Source organism: Patiria miniata, unplaced genomic scaffold (genome assembly GCF_015706575.1).
Source record: "Patiria miniata isolate m_02_andy unplaced genomic scaffold, ASM1570657v1 HiC_scaffold_7, whole genome shotgun sequence".
NCBI classification, from domain to species: Eukaryota; Metazoa; Echinodermata; class Asteroidea; order Valvatida; family Asterinidae; genus Patiria; species Patiria miniata.
Window position 1 is genome coordinate 13,539,707 of NW_024037074.1, and position 24,669 is coordinate 13,564,375.

The 24,669-nt window shown below is 38.5% G+C and overlaps 3 protein-coding genes across 3 annotated transcripts; 2 read left to right on the top strand and 1 right to left on the bottom strand.

Moving 5' to 3' along the window:
* Positions 1-435: 435 nt before the first annotated feature.
* LOC119746448 (cysteine-rich venom protein Mr30-like) lies at positions 436-7,772 on the bottom strand. Its single transcript, XM_038223407.1, has 9 exons — positions 6,893-7,772; positions 5,261-5,494; positions 4,629-4,720; positions 4,276-4,364; positions 3,670-3,702; positions 3,084-3,176; positions 2,678-2,788; positions 1,886-2,020; positions 436-1,589 (listed from the first exon to the last, which is right to left on the bottom strand). The coding sequence occupies exons 1-9, from the start codon at positions 7,253-7,255 to the stop codon at positions 1,513-1,515; spliced, it is 1,227 nt and encodes a 408-aa protein (XP_038079335.1). The 5' UTR covers positions 7,256-7,772; the 3' UTR covers positions 436-1,512.
* Positions 7,773-9,118: 1,346 nt separating this feature from the next.
* On the top strand, positions 9,119-15,151 carry LOC119744650 (creatinase-like). Its single transcript, XM_038220708.1, has 7 exons — positions 9,119-9,564; positions 11,147-11,370; positions 11,682-11,778; positions 12,091-12,382; positions 12,781-12,895; positions 13,711-13,955; positions 14,245-15,151. Exons 1-7 carry the CDS (start codon positions 9,358-9,360, stop codon positions 14,442-14,444), a joined length of 1,380 nt encoding a protein of 459 aa, XP_038076636.1. The 5' UTR covers positions 9,119-9,357; the 3' UTR covers positions 14,445-15,151.
* Positions 15,152-15,990: 839 nt separating this feature from the next.
* LOC119744651 (chloride intracellular channel protein 4-like) lies at positions 15,991-24,251 on the top strand. The gene is made up of 5 exons (XM_038220709.1): positions 15,991-16,417; positions 16,977-17,133; positions 18,455-18,617; positions 19,279-19,471; positions 20,216-24,251. The coding sequence occupies exons 1-5, from the start codon at positions 16,145-16,147 to the stop codon at positions 20,399-20,401; spliced, it is 972 nt and encodes a 323-aa protein (XP_038076637.1). The 5' UTR covers positions 15,991-16,144; the 3' UTR covers positions 20,402-24,251.
* The last annotated feature ends 418 nt before the right edge of the window (positions 24,252-24,669 follow it).

The window sequence follows — 24,669 nt, forward strand, 5'->3', positions numbered from 1 at the left end:
CAAGGGGGAGACTACCTGACTCGAAAATAACAAGAAACCTGAAGCCACCAAGAATACTGCCCTCTACTGGTCACCTTATCTCAACAAAATGTGTGAGTCACTCCACATCAAAGACTAGGGAGAGATTAACCTGAAATGAAATGAGCTCCAGGTTCAAACCACCGCAGATACTTTCAAGCGAAAAAAAAACCCTGAATGTGAAGATTCTGAGATCGATCCCCCCCACCGCATTGAAATGTGCCCTTCCACTAAATTTCCAGAGAAGTTGACATCCGCACTGCCTACACCACTCGCAGTATCCTCTGCATGCCCATCATGAGTCATGGGTCCGGTTACTTAAAAGGTTACTTAAAGACGGAAGCTGGCAAACTTATAAAGGAAAACCCAAGAGCACTCTTCACTTTAAATTGTAATGACAAAAACGGACTGGAGAAATAATCTACATCACATGCACACTTTTATTTTAATGCTCTGTAAAACATACATTACATTTACAACAACCACAACTTGCATAAATGTCTGTGAAGAACATTTCCCTGGCTGGATTTGTTGTTTTTGTTCCAATAGTTTTGAAAGAAATTAAATGATATTGTTAATTATAAAAAAAATGTAACAAAATGCTTGATTTAGGTAAAAAGCTTCAAAGCGTATTGCTGAAGTAGCATACTTCAGATATTCATATTACTTAATTAGTACTGTTTATTTTTCAACTAAAATTGATTTGAAATGTAAATTGTTGTTGCCCCTTTTCAAGGGAAATTAATTTAAATTCTCACAAAATTCATAATTTACAAACTAACTCTTCTATTGTAATAGAAAATTGAAAGGACGTTATTTTATCGGTAGTGCTAATGAAACAGAAGTAAAAAAGAGAGCAGTACTTTGAAAGTTATTGTCCTGAATCATTTTAAATCTTGTAGATACTTGTTTTGAATGATAAACAGAAAGACAATTTGAAGCTAAAGAAGTACTGTTACTAGCAACTAACACTCGGAAAGTACTCTGTACATTTTGGTTCTGAAAACATGTAATTACTACTAAGGCAAGATCTTAAAAATTAGCATTCAGTACCAAATTCCACTATAATTATTAAATCGACACGTATGATTTTTAATGGATTATATGATTGCTTCATTTGACAAGATTAATATGATTCTGTTAGAAAGGAATAAATGACTGTAAACAATCTTGAGTATGTTAGTAGCTTAGTATGAATCCAGAAAGCTTTCTGTGTTCATAAGACGTGTCTGCTCTCGTCTCTCCCTTCTTCAATGGCCTCTCTGCAAATTTGGCCAACAGAGAAGTAATTTCCAATAAATAAAAAATGCGAAATAGGTTTAACAGTTTGAAATATTACCAAACACTTGTCACCCAATCAGAAATGCACGAATATGTCTTCAGCCAATTGGAAAAACAGAAAAAAATTCCTGTCGGCAAATCAGAACCCTCCTCCGTCATTCAGCCATCTCTGTCACCCAATCAGCATCGGGCTGTACATCAGAGACGTAACTTTCATCCAATCAGAATCGGCATGGACGTCACCAATCCACTAAGCACAGAGACGAACATCCAGCTGACGACGACAGGAGCTGATGACAAAAAAGAAAATAAAATACTAAATTTTAACTTCAACTTTGACAAAGTTGTCAGTATAATTATGTTTGTTGCCGATAAACATGAATTAGGTTTTTCTCGTAAACCACAGCGGAATATTGCTTAAGTACAGTAGCTGGCCAGTACGTCTATTTAAGCTATCACAACAAACAAAGACCTGTATTTGTGAGGGCGCTCAAAGCAAGGGGTCTATTTAGGATGCATTCTTCAACGAAAGCGATCGAAGGATTTTCATGTCTGGTCCCACATGGTCATAAACTATGTCCCTTACCTGCAGCATTTTTCGGTGTATTAAATTCCACGTAGTCGACGCACTCACAAGACGATTCGTTGAGCACCTCGCCAGCATCACACATCTTCCCATCACAGCACTTCGCCTCAGCGGCGGTTGAGTCGCTAACAACAGCTGTTAATATAGGAAAATTGTAAAAGCACAGAAGTGATCTGTTGAGAGTCTCAGCGACGACAGCTAAGCATTTACAAGTGACCAAATTCGAGTAAGACTTTCGATGAAATATCAAAAAAATGAAATATCAAATGAATCTTATTCTGGAAATTATATTTTGCAATTTGCGACGTTGCCTGACGAAGTCCGATGGTTTCGGATGCAACGTCGCAAGTTGCAAAACGTAAGTACCAGAATAAGATTCAGTTGATGTTTCAGTTCTAATATTTTGTTTACAACTTATTCACGATTGTGCATATAAAATGATTATGTAGGCCCATCTCATCAAAACTTATGTTGTACTCAGAAAACCGTGCAGCTCTTTTATCACGCAGCAACTCGTATTTTTAATAGATGAATGTATTAGAAGAAAAGAAAATATGAAAATATAATAAAATACATTCTTTTTAATTTTATTATTTTCTTTATTCGTTGATCATAAACTATATTAATTGTTTTAACTTCGACCTATAGTATAATAAAGGTTGTCGTTTCGAGCGTCACACAGCCCCAGTTTTTTTGTTAACCTTTTGTGAAATTAACATTAAGTGAAGACCTAGTATATCAGTGTCTGCTAATACCACTTTCACATAAGCGATCAGTCCAAATAACTCTTACAGCATAATTCACATGTGGCTGGGCAGTCCTTCTGAGCCCCTGTATCACCCACGCACGCTTCTGGGGTGTAGGCCCCGGAATCGCAGTAGTCTTGGTAATTGGTGCACGGCTCTGTAAAAAAGAAGAGGATTTTTTATAAGATATTTTAAAAAATATTAATTTGCTAACGAGACAATTATTGACACACCACACAAAAATCAACAAATTGGGGCTTGTCACTGTCTTGATTTACGCTGATCATAAAGGTATACCACCGATATCAACAGAATATGCCGTGTCAGTTAGGGAAAAATCCATCACAGTTTCTGCTTCACCCTTGGCCTATGTCAAAATTGTTGGTGTCAGCGGTGGGATTCATTTTCAAAACCCACTCCTCTGTCACAATAACCACGTCTTACAGACTTACCAGAACAGTCAGTGCCTCGCCAACCCGCCTTGCAGGTGCATTTGCATTGAGCGCTGTCCAGTTCACCACAGTTTTGGCACTGCAGGTTGCATTCTGTCATTCAAAGAATTAAAATATTGCTTTGGGTAATTTTCGAAATAAATAATCTAATGAGCGATTGATTGCTTCGATCAGTTTGAATTGGCTGCCGTCCTGAACAGGATGTCACTCAATTAAAACCTCACGCCTTCTCAACCCTGCGGTTGACGTTCTGTAATGTAGTTTTCTTAGTCTGATATTTTGTTATAAGCATTGTTTCCTATTAACTTATACATTTATTTACTCTTATTGTATATGATTTAACGCATCAACATTTTGCAAGTTGTGTCATTCTTTTACATGTTGTCATAATATTAGCTTTTCTTGAAATCACGGTGCCGTGTAAAAAAGAGTTTTGCTATTTACACTCGACCCTTCTCTGCTGGCCTCGATCCCGACAGAGTCACAATTGAAATTCCGTAAAAGCAGGAAATAAACAAAAACAAAGCTATATGGTTGTAGTGGATCATATTACAAAACATTTCGAAAGGCATATAAAGAAACTTACTGCATGATTCGCCTGCAGCATTACAGTCGGTTCCTGAAATGAAAAAAAGAGTTGAACCTGTCAAGCTGACATGAAGTAATTAAGATGGTGATGAAGGACATGACTGTTTGCTGATGTTTGAAATGACCTGGCTTTTATTTTTAAGCAAACTGATGACAGTACTATTATAGATGTTGTAGTTTATGCAGAAAATAAAACTGAAAGACCAGCGTTATATCTCGTCATCTTACATTTTTACTCAGACAGTTGTGGGATTTGGGCAGAAACAATAATCGTCCCCGATAGTACGAATGTCAGCTACACAAAAGATACTCAGATTGACATTAACATTACTAATATGGCAGGGGCATTCTTTCCAAAAAAAAACATATAAGTTTACATACTACCTCTCTTTTCTAAAAAAAAAAAAATCCGAGTTATTCCTTCCCCATAATTGCTCCAATACGGCTACCTAACATTCTTGGACCCATCAGGGTCATCCAGGGTCCAAGATGTTCCCTTGTCGACAATCAATGTCAAGGATTCAAACTAACGAGTTGGTCCTGGAGATTTCACTTTCACCAGACACATCAGAACGATTCCAAGGGGAGAAAAGAGCATTCTTACGGCATAGTTTGTCGTCACACCACCCGGTCCCGGAGGCACAGAGCCCGCATGCCGGTCCGGCCTTGTACGGCACGCCTCTTGACGGTACACTACAAACAGAAACAAATTATTATTGAGATATTAATTACAATAAAATAAGCAAAGAAAATAAATAAATATCCACTTGCTAAGCGAAATAAATGAGAAGATCTAGCATTATTGTCTGCACTTCTCCCTAACTATAATGTTTTTTTTTTAACGCTATACTGATCAAATCGAGAAGGTAAAATTAACACAGTGACGCCAGTTTGCTCAAAATGTACACACGCTCATTCTTGTCTCAAGTTTCACCATTCAGACGAAATTCACAGTACCTTGGTCCGTAGTTGCAAACAGTCAACGTTTGGCGACCGCCATCGCAGTTAGCGCTACCGCATCCTATGGTCTCCAATCCAGAAAACACCATCTGTCAAATTAACAGACTCAATAAATTATCAAGAAATAGTGAAAACACTTTTCTAGCCGTTAAGATTATGAGATATTTTTGCTGTCAATTTGACAAATTCAATGAATTCTCAAGGAATTCGGCCATGATCGATGTTTCATCATCCCGTTCAGGTTGTCCTCCATTTATAGAGTCTGCAACAAGTCTTGCATGCTACTCTAACGGATTTTTACGTAAAATCTTAGTAACCTTCACAGTAAACGACGCCAATATGGCGTTCCCGTGCAAAGATCAATTATGCTACTGACGTACAATTGCAATCATAATTCTTTCATTCAAAATACATTTTACAAAGTTTCACATTTTAGATTCGAGTAATTTATGCTCATTTGTTCCAATACGCGTGGTACTTCTACTCTTTATTAAAGAAAAAAATGTGCGTCACGTTACGGCGCCCTCAAACACTAATATGTCTATTTGCTGGAACGCCATATTGAAACTAAAGCGAGGCTGAACAGAAATGTCTAGGCGTCATTTTTAAGCAGCTTTTAAAGCACGTACCACCCTATAATGGCCGCATTCAGCTGAACACGTAGCCGTAGCGTAGTCGTAGTCCTTATACTCGTTATACCAAGCCGTCACGGATCGTGTCAATGCGAAGGACTGGCTCCCCATCCAGATATTCTGTGCTACCAGGCCGTTGTAGGGTTCGGGGGGATCGGTGGGGAATCCGTGCTCAAACACGCACCGCTCGGCCCAGACTCGTGCCATATCGGCCAATTCTGTGTTCCAAACCTGTCAGTATACAGAGGTAGAGAAAAAGACACAAAATTTAATGCAAAAAGAGTTGATGAATGTTGAAAATGTTCCCTTTTCCAATCGGTATAGTTTTGCATTAGTAATAATTATATACGCACGACGGGTATACTTAAAAAAAAATATATCGCTAAGACTGAAACAGCAATGTTAAAATCAAAGAACGTGGTCTGATTTTGTGCTGACTTAAATTTCAAAACAAAATACATGTAAAACATTCATGAAATATAAACACAATTCCGCTGACAAACATAGTCCTATAGCTTTCCAGACCGGAAATTGTAGTTCCAACCGGTTGCTGAACTCGTAACTGTGAAGTTGTTTTTGCAAACCAGCAACGTACTTTTATGATTCATTAAAAAAAACTCATGTAATTAACATTTCACGGTATAAAAGTCTCCATGTTGAACATTATGCATGGATAACCTTTAAAAAAATGCCTGGTATGATGAAAGAGCGTTGGCGCATAGAATCCACTGAGCTGAACTGAAATGGGTCAAAATGAGCAGAGGTCAGTCTGACTCATCGGGAATAATGATGTGCCTTCAGGCGTGTGTTAGGAGGAAATGATAAAATATACCCCAAGGCCACTGCCAGGGTATAGTTGTAAGAGCGCATAAATTATACCAGTATTTTATCGCCAGTAATTAATTCACCCTTGTACAAAAAGAAGTATTTTGTACGGTACATGTACATGAATTCACCCATGTACAAAAGTGTTTGTATTATTTTGAATGATATTGAAGCTTAATGCAAAGGGTATCGGGTACGCTTTCATTGTTTTAACTAATAGTTAAAATGAAATCAATATCAGTGCAGTTGGTTTTCTTTGTAATTTTAATATCAGTGCTCTGTATATAATTTAGTATGGATTGTTGTAAGATCACATGCACCAGAAAACCAAACGTATTATAACTAACCTCCAAAAAAAGGCAGGTAGCCCTTTAATGGTCGCGTTTGAAATGTAAATGCAAAACGTTTAATCCAGGTCTATACAGGTTTTTGACGGGGGAAGGAGGAATGCACAAAAGTTTGTGAACCAGAAGAAGGGACAGTATCAAGTGGTTGGACTTTCAAACTATAATGGAAGAAGGAAGTGCATCTGCTCCATGTTTTTGTGGTCTTCATAGACACAAGCATAGTCGTAAGATTATGACAAACGTTCTTTTCTTCAATTAAGCTTTATAACTTTCCATTGTTATAAATGTTATTTGTTTCCTTATGTTATTTTGTTCCCTTCAAACAATGAATAAAAAAATGATAACATGGAGCACTCGCTAGCGAGATCCACCTTATAAGCTTAGGATACACCTTGCTGTTCATTTTTGTTTGTTTATTTTGAATTCAACTTGTTTATCGCCATGTACATGTACTTACAATCATGTTCATATCAGCAGCCGACGGAGTAACATTCCTACGATACTCAATGTGAGCATCCAGCAGGGCTCGAGTCTCATCCGGAGAGTAACTCAACGGTCCATCATCTGACGCCTGCCGTGGAAACCTCCTCAGCTCCCCGTCAGCCTCTCGCCTGTGCGCGCTGCGTCGGGAAACACGCAGGGCGGGGCTGTCGTAGACTGCCGAGCTTTTCCTCTCGTGAGCTCCGTTACTTGCGAGGGGGTCCGCGCCTACCGTTGATCCTAGTAATAGTATTGAGGTGAAGATGAGCAGTTTTAAGAGAGACATTTTTTGAAGTGATGTCAGTCTCATCAGTGGACTAGAAATCGAAGATGCTATCATGTGCAATCCAGGCTATCGGCATAGGGAACTTCCTGCAGACAAATGTCTTCTTTCTGTCTGTAGCATATCCTATGGGTGTTACTTCCTTCTGTGTTTACATGCATGTAAAGCTTGCGCTTCGTTCAAGTGCATATCGTTACCGATCACAGACCGGTGCGCGCGCATTGCAATCCGGAAACCAACCAATCAAATGTCTCGTGTAACATAGGTCCTTACTCGTGTCCGCATGCGTAAAACGCCAAGAGGCGGATTTGATCGAACGCGGCCTTGCTGTAATGTAGAATTGCAAATTACTACACTCAGCATCTGGTTGAAGGGATTGTAAATGGACTTGCATAATATCCGACATCCCTCGGGATATCGAATCGAGGCATTGCGAGGTCGTGGAGCGTCTGCTTGTCTGCTGACAGATTGCTAGACTGGATACCTGGCCTGAATTGTTAATGCACTTGAACGCCCTCTATGATTCTTATATTTCGGTTTTTTTCTGGGTAAGTCTTGGATGATAATAATTTAAGGAAAACCAAGTTAGGTTTTTTTTCACATCTTTAAAAACCCTTTTCATCGATTGTATGTTAATGTATAATACATGTACATAATACATGTACCAGTTGCTGCGGTAGCACCATGTGGCAAAATCTCTTTTGTGGGTATGTGTGGTTCTGAAAAGAACCGGAGGGTACTGAACGTTTTCCGAGTCGGACAATATTATGCTCTGCCCGTTGAGGGTTCTCACGCAGGCTGAGGGGTGATGATCAATGAGGCGTGTCAGTCGGAAGGAAGGGAGCGATTAAGGGGAAGGTTGCCGAGGGTACCAGAGTATACGGAACCGGAGTACCCTCCGGTTTTCAGAACTACTCTTACTCACACCATGGTTCCTTCCTCCATGCTCACACAAGAGATTTTGCCAGGTGTGCCACTGCAACAACTTACCTTATTATTACGTACCCTTCACCATGCAAACCTTCACAATTTCAATGTAAATGGCATGCAACTCAGTTATAATTTTGTCATCATTTCAAATAAACCATAAATCATTGACTATCAGATTGTTCGGACTATAGTACACAGACGGAAAATAAATGCTTACATTCAAAAGTTACAATCCCGGCCAAATCTCGCTGCCCCGCCCCCGGCCTCCGGTCTTTGCTGTCTCTGATTGCGCGGTGCTGGCAAATTGCCTGGGTTAATTTTACCCAAGCAAGGGTACAAAGCTGCAACTACCCAAAATTGGGTTTTAATATACCAAATTGTTAGGGTAATAATTTCTGCTAAATTAAACTTGTTGTCATACCAGACTTAATTTAATTTGCCCTTGCATGACCACCGGTTTCGGTTGAATTTAACAGAAAGGTTATTTCCAAGTTTCCCAACCATTTTGGGTACACTAAGCGAGCTGATTAGCATAAAAAGTGACCCCCACAGTTTCTTTTGAAAACGGAGACCGTTTGACTTTAAAAACGGTGGAATTGTGTAAATGTAGCCAAGGATCAACTCCCTGGTTTTTGGGCATCCATCTGAGGGCAGGCTTGATAAAATTACAGTTGAAAAATGGGTCCTATTTGCCTGAGAAAGTGGAAGGATGCCACTTGTAAAACGGCTACATGCAGGCTTGGGAACTATCACTTTTCGGGAGGTGATTTTGTTTTGGTGTGAATATTTAAAAATGTAATCGGCTAGTCTACCCAAAATTGAAAAGAAATGAAAAGATGAAGTACAAGACAATGATTTAATGTTTGTTTGAGAAACCCCAGTGATGTCGGCTTGCATGTTATTAATTTGGCCCTGAACTTTGTTGATTTTACAGTTTTCAATGGGGCTTGAATTGGTTCAGTGCACCCTTTTGGCCGAGATCAACGCACATGACCCCCTCCCATTCTCATGCATGTAATTGTCCCGTGACAACATGCTCGCGCATGCACTAATAAGTTCATAGCGCTCAATACATGTACACACAAATCGCGACGTGCATACGGGTACAGCGCCTCAACATAATGCCCTCCGTTTGAGTTCAGTATAATACAAAACCCTCGTATTATAACTTCTGAACTGTGCGAGCTTCTAGTTGCGTGGGCAGTCGTGCCTCAATTTCTCGCCGAATCATGTACGGTAACATTGCGAGTCGAGTCGGTTCCTTTGGCCTGCGAGTCAGCCGAGCAACGGGTGTATTTGCCCGTCGAGCTTCATGTATTCCATCGAGGGCACCTGGGGCAGGTTACGCGGCACGTCATGCCTACACCCGGCGCTGGAGCTCGTCCAGTGCCGTTGAAAATATGCCCTCTCTGATGAAATTCTCAAACGGAGAAAAGGTAAATAATTATAATCATTTACTGTTCCATATCAACGGTATGAAAAGCTTCCAACATAATACGAGTCAATTTGTCCTTCACCAATTGATATTAGGTAAACCGTCTTGTATAAATAGTGGTATTTGTATGCATGTATATTGCACTTAACCCTAAGGACTCTTTGGAGGTCAAGTAAAGTACCAAATACCACAGAATACTACATGCATGTGTTGTGTACTACTCAGTGGTATTTTGTAGCTTAATTTTTAGGTTAGGTTAGAGTTTACTCTTTCATTACTCTGTGTTTAATACCGTCAGCCTTTAATTCCATCTAAACTCGAAAATGAATGACATCGTTACAATTTTCCATTTTTTAATATCTGAAAACCCACCCTCAGGTACCTCACTTTCAGTTAGTATTTAGCCTTTGTAAATGAAATATTCTACCTTCATGATGCACGACAGAGATATAGCAGAGCAATGGATTCAGTCGTACACATTTTGTATACCATATGGAGCTACTACACAATTTACAACATGCAGATGCACGTACCGCGGGTGACGAGGGCAAGACCCCAAACTCAGCTTCCGATAACATGGCATTTGAAATAGTCTAGGTAGTTGGGGATTTTTTTTGGCAAGTTTGTTGTGTACGATCATGGAGGTGTCTGCGCGTAGTCAAGGGTGAAAAAATAGGCCTAATTGATGATTTTTTTCCCCCTCATTATTAAAAAAAAAACTATTACTTTTTTGACCCAATATATCCATGTTCTCGTCTGAAGTGTGCGTATTTGTTTTCAGTTTCACTATTACCTGATGCTACAAATAAATATAGTTTTTTTTTGGCATAATGGTGTCTGGTAGACATTTTGGGAAGTCGGCACATGTAGGCCTTGTCGGTCGTCAAAAATTGTGGAAAATTTCTGCTCCCTTCCCAGCTAGCTGCAGCTTGATGTAACATTGCTAGCTCCACTCACAATTTTAAAATATATTTTCTTAAAATAAATTGGCGTTATTGGATTCTGTCCGCCCATGTTTGTTGATGGTTAATCATAAGTAACCCGCTTCTATAATGCTCCGGCCGACAGTGACCTTTAGCCCATTCATTGTATCAGACGAAATTGTTTGCAGCTAATCTCAAATTTAGAGGTCGATTTAAAACCAAACTAGCAAAGGTTGTCCATAATAATGGGCTTATTGGAACCCTGGGAATTTGTGGGCCCGCGATATATATTTTTAAGGTGCTAGGAGAATTTTGAAGGACTTTATGGGAATTTTAATCAATGGTGGTTTCCTTGCTGTGTGGTATAACACATAGGTACTCGTTTTGCTTAATTTTTAAAGTCAGTAGACCATGGTGTTGAGGTTATATAGTCGCAAAGACCAAGGTGCAAAGCCCGGGGAGGGGGGGAGTTGTGTTTCGCATAACAAAAAAAGTGGGAACGGGCAGGTAGGAAGATTTTTTATACAAACTTATACTATCTTATAATTATTCGGATTAAACCCATGGAATTTACTTTTGTAATTAATTCATCTTTAAAAATTACCAAGATTGCAGAGTTTCATTTTACTTATCTTATGAAACCCCTGTCTTTGTCTTGAGGTGAAACCTACCTTCTCCAAGGCAGAGATGGAAGGCCGACTGCGCAAACTCCGCACCTACATGGACGAGAACTCGATAGGGGGCGCTCTCTTCACCTCGTACCATTGCATCAACTACTACTCGGACTTCCTGTACCTTTCCTTTGGCAGGCCGTACGGGCTTGTGGTGACCCCTGAGAAGGTGGTTATCATATCGGCGCTGATTGACTACGGTCAGCCTGACAGGTATAGGCTTTATTCCTACCCCTGACCGCTCAGCTTATAGAGTTATGGCATGTGAGGGATAGGGACATCTTATTACATACTTGAGATAGTCATTTTGACGTTCTCTAATCTTTTTGGAAATGTTATCCGATCAGGGGTTGACTTGAGGTCAAAGTTCGCGTATGGTTCTTCGTTGTCAGAGAAGGGTTTCCCACATGCAAATAAAAACGGCAATTCTGTTGCCAATACGCATCAAAAGAAGAAAACCAAATTTGTTGAGGTTAGACGAAAGTTCAGCATTTGTATTATTTTGTTCTCATCGCCGTTTTTAGGAGGAACCACCTGGGAGAAACCGTGATTTACACGGACTGGCAAAGAGGCAACTATTGGAGAGCCGTTGAGCAAGAGTTGGGACACATCAAAGGAAAGGTGACAATCACAATGACAACGACAAACGACAGTGACAACATTAATTTATGTCAAAGGTTTATTTGTTTGTGAATGAGCACGACCGGGAAATATTTAAACCGAATGTTCATCCAATTAAGGTATTTTTCTTTGAAATCCGCCTGTTTAAAAGCTGAAAGCCACTCAATGTTTTACAAACAGCCACAAAGGGGGTAGGAACAAAAGAAACGAATTCACTGATTTGGAAGAAAAGAATTTACATTCCTGTTAAAGGATATTGATGATGTGAAACTCGTGACGAGAGTAATAAAATGTTACTTCTCCTACTGGCAGGTTGGATGCGAGTTGGATCACATCCCAGAAGAGAACCACAGGAAGTTACAAGATGCCATCCCAGGCGCTCAGTTGGTGGACATCGCGGAGCCCAGCATGTACATGCGTTTGATCAAATCACCCGAGGAGATCGCGCTCATCAGAGAGGGCGCTCGTGTAGGGGACATTGGTGGAGAGGCTGGGCGCGCAGCTTTGGCCCATGGTGTCCCTGAGTACGAGGTAGCTCTGGCGTCAACTGGGGCAATGGTTAGGGAGATTGCGAAGACGTTTCCTCATCATGAGATACGAGACAGTGAGCAAAATTACGTATACATGTCCTTCAAAGAGCTAGATTACACATGACGTTATTTAGTGACTTCCGCTAGTGCATGTGCTTTGGCGCATGGCCAATAGCAAAAAATGGCGGCTGCATGGTCACCGCACATGTCAACCAAATTTCAAACGATAGAAATTTTGCATATATAATACATATTGATCTCTCAGAAACAGTTTCTCATGGCGATGAATACAAAATGTGATTTGATAAGTTTTGTCATGGTGATGTTGGCAACATTCAGGGTCGGAATGAACCATGTCTTATAAGAGAAATACGCCCGGTACAATCTATACTCTGAATTATTTTTTGGCGGGAAAACCTGTTGCCGTCGAAACGACAAATTTCAGAGCATCTTTCCTCTTGCGTTTCGACAGCGTGGTCTTGGATTTCAGGCGGAGTCAACACCGACGGAGCTCACAATGCTGTCACGACCAGACCATTCCAGAGCGGAGACATTGTCAGTCTCAATTGCTTCCCCATGATCGCCGGGTATGAAACTGAACATTCATTGCACGGATTTCTCTCTACTAACAAATTATAGGAGAAGTATTTTTTTACAACACAAAGTTGGTCTGCACTGCCACTCGGCCATTCGATTGGGGGCGCTGTAACGCCTATTTTGGCGTGCAACGAGAATGAATATAATTTCAGATTGGTAACTTTGCTTCAATTGAAAAACCAACGGTTGCAAAACTGTAATTTTTGAAATTAACATGGAAACTTACGTGAATCAATTTTGTTTCGCGTCTGTTATATCAACCCTAAAACTTATTCGCGTCGTGGCACCCTAGCATTGAATCCGAGGCTCTTAGTGCTAAGCTATTGTATGAAATAGGATTTTTAGTTTTGTTAATCCTCTCAACAAAAGAGAACACTGAGCCCTCGGTTTCAGTGTCAATTTGAAATTCGTCTATACGCTTTAAGAATATAGGGTGAGTAAAAAAAAGAAGCCCACATGTCAGGACCATTGTTGTAGTGAAGTTCTGCATGTAGCACTTTCACTGAAATCTAGGATATGAAAGCCCAATTCATAAGCTTTCTTTTAGTACAAGACTCATTCAAATCACTCATAATTTTCAAGTAACGTAATTTCAAACGCACCAAAACAATAGTCACGACATTTGGATGGGTTTTTTTTACACGTCCTATATAATCAATACCTTTATGGTAAGTTAAGCCCCATCCGACCTGTACCTGCTGGTATGTTACCTTTACCTGCTGGTATGTTACCTTTACCTGTTGGTATGTTACCTTTACCTGCTAATAATGTTACCGTTACCTGCTGCTGTTACCTTAACACGCAGTTACTACACAGCTTTGGAGCGAACTCTCTTCATCGACCATGCAACTGACGAGAACCTCCGGCTGTGGGAGATCAACTGCGAGGTGCACCGGCGCGGAATGGAGCTCATCAAACCCGGGGTCAAATGTCAAGACATCGCGCGAGAATTGAACGAGATTTTCCAGAAGCATGACCTGCTCCAGTATCGCACCTTTGGGTACGGTCATTCGTTTGGGACGTTGTGTCACTATTACGGCAGGGAAGCAGGTAAGATTAAACTCGGTAATGTAAATATCAAACAGAGAGAATCATTGAATACAGTTTCAAAATATCTTTCTTGACTCAAAAATGCAAAATTGAATCAAAACGAATTGCCTTAAGTGCCTTTGTATAATATTCCACCCAGACTTTGGGAACTAGCAAACCACGCCATGAGAACTAACCTGTCATGATGCATGGACCTGGTGTAATATAAATTTGGCATAATAAGAGGACCTATAAAACTGTCATTTTTTATTTCCTATTTATCTTTACATTTTCTGCTGCTTTTTTGTAGCTTTGGAGTTCCGTGAGGACATAGACACGGTTCTAGAACCCAACATGGTGGTCTCCATGGAACCCATGATCACCATACCAGAGGGTCAGCCTGGGGCAGGGGGCTACCGGGAACACAACATCCTGGTACTACATGAGGACGGAGCAGAGAATATCACTCACTTCCCGTTCGGACCTGAGCACCATATCGTCAAGAATTGAAGAATAACACACATTAAATACACCTGAAGACACAGAGACGTCACGCTTTGTTTAGGTGCGCTTTCCTACGGGAGCTTTGCCTCATATCCGTAGTTTAATCATTTTAATGATTAACTGTACCTCCCTATGGACGGTGTGAAAAATGATATTAAAATTGCAGGATTCAGGACTGTTAGGATCAATGAAATGAAATACATTGAAATATTGAATAATAAAGAAACGCAACGGTGCTTTTTGATGAATTGCATAATCATGGTGATATTCTATTTATGAGGAAATATTGGTTTCGTTGTCTTCAAAACTTTTTTTTCAGATAAAGCATCTGATTTTGATGCGTCTGCATGTAATTTATATATTTTTGATGAGGTTTTTTTTATTCTGGAAAGCAAGGAAGAGCTAAAAGGATTTTATTAAAGTCATTATGATTGCATGCTTGTCTAATTTGTGAAAATGGTAAACAAAATAATGTGTAATTTCAAGATTTTTAAATAAGACGTGCTTGAAAAAACTCATGTTTTTTTGTAAGTGCATCGCTTTAGAAAATAATAGTCAGAGAAATCTAAAAAGTGTAGGCGTAGCGTGTAGCTTCTGAGCTTATGAATGAAATTATTATATGGGTTAAAGGGCCTCAATTTTTACTATTTTTCTTATGCTTAACAATTTGTGTATTGACTGTAGCTCAATAAATTCATCATACTAATTAAAAAAATATGAAGTGAAACAAAATTTCTGGAACGTGTTGTCAGCTCGGATCAGAATATCCATGCATGTACCAATTTTCCATCGATTTTTGACCAGTTATAATAAATAAAGTTCAAATAAGGCAGGTATAATGTTGTCCTAAAGCACGACACAAAAAACCCCAAATAAATAAATAAAGAGGGTGGATGGGGAGGGGGCTTAAATTTGCCTTATTTGAGGCAACGTACATACCGCAATAATATTATTTAAACCTCGCCTTATGTGGAACCGAAGCCGGGCCAGGCGGAGTTTATTAGTGCATCTTCTGCCCTCACGCGACTGTTCTATTATGACCGTTACAGCTCGCTATTTTTATATTTTTTTTTTAAAGCAGTGTATAACAAAACAATGACATGGTAATGGTGGAAGACAGCTTCCTTTCTTGTTCGTGCCGAGTTTCACTCGTGACCCTATAAAATGTCATCAAGTAGGAAATAATAGATCAGTTGACCAGAGTTTTGTTATCAAAAGCTACTATGGATGTTGAAAAATGCAACTGGAGAGAAGACTAGCTGCTACTATTTCAGGCGCGCTGCTGGTTGCGGCCGAACCATTTACAAAAGCGGGTTATTTTGAAACCAATTTAAATCAACGTAATTGATCGTAATATATAATATGGAAACTTTAATGATTCCTGAATATATTTCAAATATGAATTTGTAGAGTTTGTAAAAGATAAGTAATTTTATCACAAAAATTAATAACAAAATATGATTTGACATTACTGAAATAAGTAATATCCCCTTTGTAAAATGGACGAACCGTAAAGGTTGCTCCTTTTGGCCTGGGCGAGGTCTACATTCTAACAGCATGATAATATGTGTACAAAAGCTACGTGCCTACTCGCACCGTGTGTATAGGATCCGCCATTACTCTGTGGAATTTTTGAAGCAGGTGGAACAGTATCTCGAGAAAACCTCCGATTTATTTCAACTCGTGCTCGGAAAATACGCCCCGGAATGGCAGAAAACAGTAATTACGACGAGCAGGGGATTAACGATGCTGCAGAGGAGGATATGCAGGCTCCAACCTCGCCGGATATGAACGATGAAGAGGAGGCCACGGGCCAGGAATTGCCGGAGTCCGACAGTGGCCCGCCGGCCCCGGCCCCGGCCGACCAAACGGACGCCGCAGCGGGCGGTGACGACTCGGCCAATGTTGAACCACCTACAGAGGAAACCAAAGTCATTAAAGTCTTAAAACCCGAAGACCAGATCAGATTATATGTGTGGGTGAGTCGGCCTTGTCATGATTCCTTTCCTGGCATCTTGCATTTTGGATAGATTTTTGAAGATGAAATTGGGTTTTTAAGATTGCCCAATTTCCGGACAGATGCCCTCCTTACATTTATTTACATGAATCATTTTTTTGGGGGGGGGTTCTCGTTTTCACAATTTGAAAATATAGTTTAATGCCAAGTAAAGAAGTATATTACAGCTTAATGTACATGTGCATATTTATTTTCTTTCCTAATATCAATACACAATTAGACCCAGTGCTGCTAGTGCTATTCGTCATGTGTTCGTTGATTGTTGAAAAAAAAGAATATTTTTTTTTTATCTCTCACTGACATCTCTCACCATCATTATTTCATGGGTTACTTTATCAAGATTTTTTGTTGGTTTAACTTGTTGTTTACATATTATTAGTCCATCCTTTATAGAAGTTGTCAACTGTTTTTTTGTAAATTCAAACTCCTGGCTTTTTGTTCCAGTTTAAACATCTTCACCCAATATAGATACTTCATGTCATGCAGTCTTTCATTCACTGATGATGATTTTTTTCTTGCAGGCGGGAGACGACCTGAAATGTCTTGGTGATGACGTCCACTGCCAACAGATCTACATGATCCTATCCCTCAAGAGTGAAGTCAACGAAATGGCCAAGTTTCAAGTCATCACAGAAAACATCAACATCAAAAAGTCACAGGAGTTTGACCAACTAGCTGGTATGTGATGTTGAAATTTATACTATAGCGAGCTTGCATGTGTCCCTGTGATATGCATGATAAGGCGCTTATGTACTTTCAACAACAAAACTTGCTCACCTTGAGGGCGCTCTATGCAGGCTTTCTATTGTTTTGTGATGATCTGTTACCCCAGAGGGGTCACTAAACAAAAACTGCTTGGACAAAAATGTACCCAGCACATTTTCATTTCTGAGCTACTACATGCACTAAGAAATGCATTACAGTACAAAACTGGGAAAGAATTTAGTATCCAGACACCACTTCTTTGGTCGTGTACAAAGTAGGCCTAAGTTATATGGAGCGTCAAGTGCATTTTCGATGTATTTTCTAACAAAATTGGAAATGTTTCTCAGTCCCAGATTCATGTCTTATCATTTTTGCAATGACTGACCTTCATTGAGATAATATATGATGAAAAAAAGTGGTGTCAGGATGCAACATTCTTTCCCAAAATGTGTCCAGATAAAGATGGGACATGTTATGTCGGATGTCTGACTGTAATTTTACCCCACTAGAGGGCCATGGGGTGAATGACACCCATGGCTTTTCCTTGTGTACCATCAGGTGCCACTTGATGCAAAAAAAAGCCCTACATTGTATCAGTAGTGATGCCGTACTAATATGTTATTCATGAAGGAAACCTATACATAATATATTCATTTTCTCGTCTTACGTATGGGTAACTATTGTTTTTTTTCTGTTTCACTATTACCTGATTCAAAACGATGAGATGCAGTTACAGTTGTACCTGTACACACCCTAGACTTTGGACCTTGTGGTTTCACACTGTGGTCTAGTGCAAATCAATTATTTGTTTAACTGCAACCCTGTGCGAATCTTCAGCCAGTGACCTTATTTCAACAGAATACAGCATGGAACATTTAAAGCATTACGAAAGCAGAAAAGCGACTAGAGCAAGTTTTCTACATTGCCTCCATATGTTTGAGAGTTTAAAATTTCTTGAAATTTAAACCCTCTCATATCCTGCGATATCCACAGGGAGGTTTTATTGGATTTTGCAGGATTGAGGAAGGTAGTGGCCAGCCACTTTTACTTTACATGGTGCTTAGTGTATTAAACTTTAAACTTGGTAGATACAAAGAGTGTGCCATTTGGGTTCCTGCACAGTGAAGGATTTTGTAGGATTTACATGAAAGCTTGATGCAGCTTAAAAGTTGAAATAAAAAGAATGTGCCCTAAGGTTCTTGCAGAGTGAAGGGTTTTAGATGATTCAAGATGTTCTCTTGGAAAAAATGTTTAAGGTCAGATTAATTTTGTCCTTTTTCTACCCTGTCTTCAGTAAACAAACTTCCCTGTCTTGTGGACCCTGTCGGTGACCGAGTCATCTCAGACGTACAAACCATCGTTGACTACTTGGAACAGGTCTTCAAAGAGCCATGCCTCAAACCCAAGAAGACGAGTCTGCAACAGGTCGGCATTGATCTCTACAGGAAGTTCACAGGGTGAGCACAGATTTTATTCAATTCAGAAACTAAAGAATTCCATCAACAGAAACCTGTAGATGCTGATTCTATTTTCATCGCATATTATTTACTTGTAGTGTTGTAGTCAAGGTACTTATGATGCATCACAAGTCAGCCAGTGATGACTCAAGTGATTGACTGGTGATTGACTAGTGATTAACTAGTGATTGACTTGTGATTGACTTGTGATTGACTTGTGATTGACTTGTGATTGACTTGAGATTGACTAGTGATTGACTTGAGATTGACTAGTGATTAACTAGTGATTGACTGGTGATTGAGTGAGATTGACTAGTGATTCACTAGTGATTGACTATTGATTAACTAGTGATTAGCTTGTGATTGACTTGTGATTGACTTGGGATTGACTAGTGATTAACTAGTGATTGACTGAGATCGAGTTGTGATTGACTTGTGATTGACTGGGATTGACTTGTGATTAACTTGTGATTGACTTGTGATTGGCTTGTGATTTACCAGTGATTGACTAGTGATTCCAACTCTGCTTCTGGTAACAAAACTAAGAGTCACTCAACAGAGCACTGTGTAGTTAGAAGCATATAGTTGCTGACAGTGTTGATTAGTTCAGTGCAAATTTTTATTTGCTTTTGTTTACTTTTTGTATATTTTTCCTTTCCAGGTATTTGAAAAACACAAATCCTAACAAAGAGGATGAGATGAGAAGCGCCCTGAACAGAGAACTGGAGAAACTGAACAAGGCGTTGAAGGACGGCGGCGAGCATAGGTTCCTAGATGGGGACCATCTGACGCAACCAGACCTCCGATTGCTGCCTAGACTCCATCATGTAGTGGTAGCAGGCAAGATCTTCAAGGTAGGAAAAGATGGCATAAAGCCTTGTGGCGGATATGATGTAGCTGGTGCTTCACCCATAACCACTGCCCTTTCCAAGCGTGCAAGTGATTGCTCATTTTCCTTCTCAATTTTGTGAAGGAAAGGAAGACTTTGCAGAGAAATTAGGTCAACTAACAGCTGTTTAATACAAGTACATTTCGTGAGCATGTACGTATCATGCGAACGCAAGAGTGTGACCACTGCTCATAAACACAGTCTATCAAGTTAGATCTCATAAAGGTCATTAACATCTTTGAATATGGCGGCGGGTACGAGCAACACTGTTGCCCGGTATTCATTGAAGAGATATTTTGGCTCCCCCATATTTGACTTTGCAGTCCCTGTAATGAATTTAACCACATCAATAAAACATGCCATCAAATCTGTAAGTGATTATAAAAAGCTGCTTTTATGAGGCCTGAGGGGCCACTTATAATTTTATGGGTCGCACTGTCACATTTTAGAAAGCATGTTTATTCATAACAATCTCAAAAAGAGTTGGCATTTTGTGTTTTACCTTTTTTGTGGATAAGACTTTTGGCAATTTGCCAAATTGTGCCTGAAGCAAAGTTACGACTTCATTGTTTTCAACAAATAAATGGTATACCAAAATAAACCTTTTGAATTAGAATTCGGCTTCTTGGAAACCGTTTATGCACAAATGCATAAAAAAATTCCGTAAACTTTCTTGGTTTCAAGTATAATTTCACTTTTGCCAATGCAGGGTTATGAAATCCCAGAGGACGAGGACAAATACGGCCGACTGAAGCAGTACCTGGAAAACTGGAAGCAGACGCAAGTCTACCAAGAGACCAAGTATTCCGACAAGGATATGGAATATGGCTGGTATAAGACGAGAGGGTTGGATCGTATGTACATCAAGGTCAAAGGAGGCTACAAACTCAAGTAACTCCCAGGCAAGCCCAAACCCTTCCCTTCGTCTTCTGTCCAAGGAAATATGTGACCAGCTCTAGTCAAATCAGTTTGAACGTTTTACTTTTAAACTCACAGCTTTGAGTTTTGAAATAAATGAGCGAAAAACAGAAAGATGACCATGCATTATTGAGAAATTTTGAACCCTCTACTTGCAACCAGGGTTACAAAACTGACACACTTTTGAATTCTCGGAAAACTAATTTTTACTTTTGAATGCTTGGAAAACTGATTAAAAGTTTATTTTGGAAGTTTGTATTTGATGGTAAGATAAAAATAGTTTTGGTTCATATGACCCTTGACCTCTGTATTCTTTGCCCCCTGATTTTTTACGGAGCTGGTCACATTTCCGTTGCTTTGTTTTTTGTCGATGGGTTGTTTATGTACATTGTAAATTACCTAAAAAGTTTCAAATTTTTATTGCCAGGAAACGTCAATATCGATGCTATTTGAATTTAAAGGCCTGTCCAAATTATTTTAAGGTTTTGAGGCAAAATGTTCACTGGAATTTTTCTTCGGTCACGGTTGAGGTCTTTTATTTTAGCTTCCGATTGTTCAAAACTGATTGCAAATCGAATCAGACTTTTTGTTGCACAATTTGTGTTTCTTGTCAAAAATTAGTCCTTGATAATATTCATGCTGGATAATTTTGAATTGAGACTGTCCTATCTTTCTTTTGGTTTTGACTTGTAATTATGACAAATTTAACCCTGAAATAATCAATATGTAAATGTCCAATCCCTTGTTATACACTTTATTAGGAAAATAATGGCCAATAAGTTTAAAGTTTAACCTAACAGTTCCAGAACTTTCTATAAAACTAAAAATTCTAGCTTCCTTTGTTATGGTTTGGAGTCCCACCTTCCTTGTATGTTTTCCAATTCCATAAAGGTCATGTATGACAGAACCAGACTAAAGGTATGTTTTTGTTTTAGCATATACATGTACATGTACACTGAGAAGCGAAATAGGTTACTTTAATACTGAAAGATGAAGTTCGCTTATCATTTGAAATGCTGAAAATTTGAATAAAAATAGTTTCTGTACATATTTTTACTTCAAACATAAACAAGCAAGCAAACTTATGTCTTTTTTTCTTATTATTTGACAAATGAGTCTTTATTTGTCAATAAATTTTGCAATTTTTGTGTAATTTATGCAAAAGCCAAGTACATTTCATTGGACCAAAAATGCATGCATGCAGCCAAGTAGTGGGAAGCAGATTTCATCACATTTTAGTTTCACTAGACTGGCCAAGTCCGCCCAGCACACTTCTGAAATGTTTTGACCACTTTTGTACACTAATTCACCGTTGTGCTTTATTTAGCAAAACTGTTTTATAGATGTTTCACTTGACTGTAGTTTGTGGACTATGATTCTAAACGCGTCTTACACACAATGTTGGAGGTTGCAGGCCCTAAGGTAATCTTATACCTTAGATAGTTGATTTTTGTATTTGGGCATTTTTTGAGATCAGGTTTAAGGGAAGGACTGAATGACATGTGTAAAACAGACCAAACCTTGTTATCTTGGTGCTTGGAATTTATAAGTTTAATTTTTTTTTCTTTCTTGTGACTTAAATACCATTTTAGCCCAATGGTTTTTGTTTCGTTGCTTGCGTTTATCTAACTAACATCTAAGCATTGTAAATTTTTGCTGACCAAAAAAAGTGAATCCCCAATAATGATGGATAATAGAAGTTTTAAAAATGAAGGAAAAAGGCAAAATACCGTTGAAGTTGGACACTTTCAAGCCACTGAAATCTGAGGAATTCCAAATATTTCAGATATTAAAATTCGTATAAATCCCTGGATTTAAAAAAGAAATGATGGTCACCCACATGACACTTTAATTTATCATGGAAATAACTAGATATTTTGTGGAGTTTTAAGAAAAATGTAGCAACATGTACACATTTGTTTTGGTTTTTTTTGTGATTTTGTTTTAGCTTATTTTGCTGCCATAGTTACATGTATTAATTAATAAGATTTTGTGAATATTACATGAAATCACTCTTAGTGAGGTTAACATAGTATTCAGTAGATAATTAAATTTTTACTTCGGAGTAAATTAATTTCTAGGTAGCGATGTGTACAACAGAACACTTTATTTGTTTAAAAATGTGTCAAGTATTCTCATAAAAAAATGAGTAATTTTTTTTTTATATATATAATATAACGTGCATGTATGTGTTTGACATATGAACTTGAGAATGATCGCAACATGAAGTGTACACTAAACAATTGAGCCGCTAAATATTGGTCTCTCCATTGCATGGTGTGTTACCCACATGTACACGTGCCTTCATAAAGTTGATATTGTAGGAAGAAAAAAAAACTAGAACCTTCCTTGGGAAAGTCAAAGGTTGACCCTGGGAACAGACGTCTAAATATAAACTACAATTCATCATAGACTTGCTATGCATTGACATCACACAATAAGATATCCTTCCTCTGCCCACACACAAACCCCCAGAATTGTATCTATGAGGTGTTACAAGGAAATGGTTTGGCTGATTTTCTCTCCAAAATATTCATTCTAGAAATTCAAATTCATTTGAAACACAGAAAAAATACAGATGGGTTATGCATGTCATCACATGTATACACCTGTACTTAAATGATATCATAAGCTTCTCTAACTTCAGTAAAAAAACATTCAAACCCGAAACTTAAAATATGCTAAATATTTGAGGATTTGCAGACACGTATTGTTGTGGGTGTTGAGTCATAGATTTAATTACATTACATTTCATAATGCTGACCAGACACTGGGAAGGTTAGACTACTTGGTTTCATCCATTTAACGTTCTACTTGAAATTTTGGCTAATCCAGATCATAAAATGAATCTTCAAATCATTTACTTTAATGTTACGCATTTGTTTTTCTGCTTTTGTTGCTTCAAATGACCTTTTTTGTCCATTGTCCCTGACATACAGATATCTGAGGCATGAAACCCACAACGGAAATCTGTGGGTGGTTTTCTGATGTAGATTCCATGGGAGGTGTTCAGTTTTGTTCTTTTGTTGTATAGCTGAAAGACTATTGTACCTGAATGAATCATCATTTAGATCTCAGCACTTTTCATTGTACATGACATACTTTTATCACTGAATTGCTGGCAATTTGCAGATGAGAGGTTAAATTACACATACATTTCTTTTAAATTTTTTTCAGAATTTTTTTTTCACATTTTTTTTCCAGATTGTGCAGAATGATGAATATCTTTCAGAATTCTTTTAATTTAAACGGTTGCGAATTTTATTGGAAATGACCGAATGTTAAGTTTCTTTTTATTTATAATCTCAATCTCTCTAACCTACATTGGATATATTTTTGTTTCAGCTGTTCTAGAACTTATAAATAGGTTACTGGCCAAAGTTTAACGTTTTAAAGTAGACATTATGTTTCGTTTTATCTTCTCCTGTTTGTTCAAGTGATTACGACCCCACCCCTATTTGCTTTGTGTTATCGCTCTTGCTGATCATCATAATGTTTTAAATGAACACACTTGTTACTGGCCTGCACTTAATTGTAATGTAGTCAAGAAATAACACGACAAATCGGTCAATTAATTTCTTAAAAAACAATTTCTTTTCTTTGTTCTATTTTGTGGTAAAAGTGTCTTTTTACTTATTTTGATTCAAGTCGGCTTACTGAACTATCATCCTTCTATTGTTGAGGCCTGCTCATTTTACACTAGTTTTGAAATAAGGAAGCATTTAAGTATACAATTGAAAATGTACTTTGCAAAACTTGAAAGGAAAAGTGCAACCAGAAAACTGGTAAGCTCTGTAAATAAACAACTGAAAAGATCTAGAACCCTATACAAACATGGATTGTGTTTCAATACTCGGTCCATTGTTATTGTATAGTTCCTCTTTCAGAGATTCAGTTACTTTGTCGTGAATGTAATCAGTTCTCGATATGTAGGAGGGGCGGATCATTGATCATTTTAAGGGGGAGGGGTTAAGATTGAGTACCGGTACAGGTATTCCTCATGCTTGGTTTTTTTTCTTCACTACATGTACAAAAGACTTAGACTTGTTTTTCAATAAATTTGTGGTGAAATCTATCATTTTTAAGGTTTTTAAGTACACAAAAATTAATTAAACGGGGATTTACCCCACTGATAATATGGACATTTCACAATTTCCATGTGCAGTTTACATGTAAATGTACATGTACATATAGTTCAAAAGCTGTACCTTTGTACATGTATCAGGCTAGACATGTACACCCTGC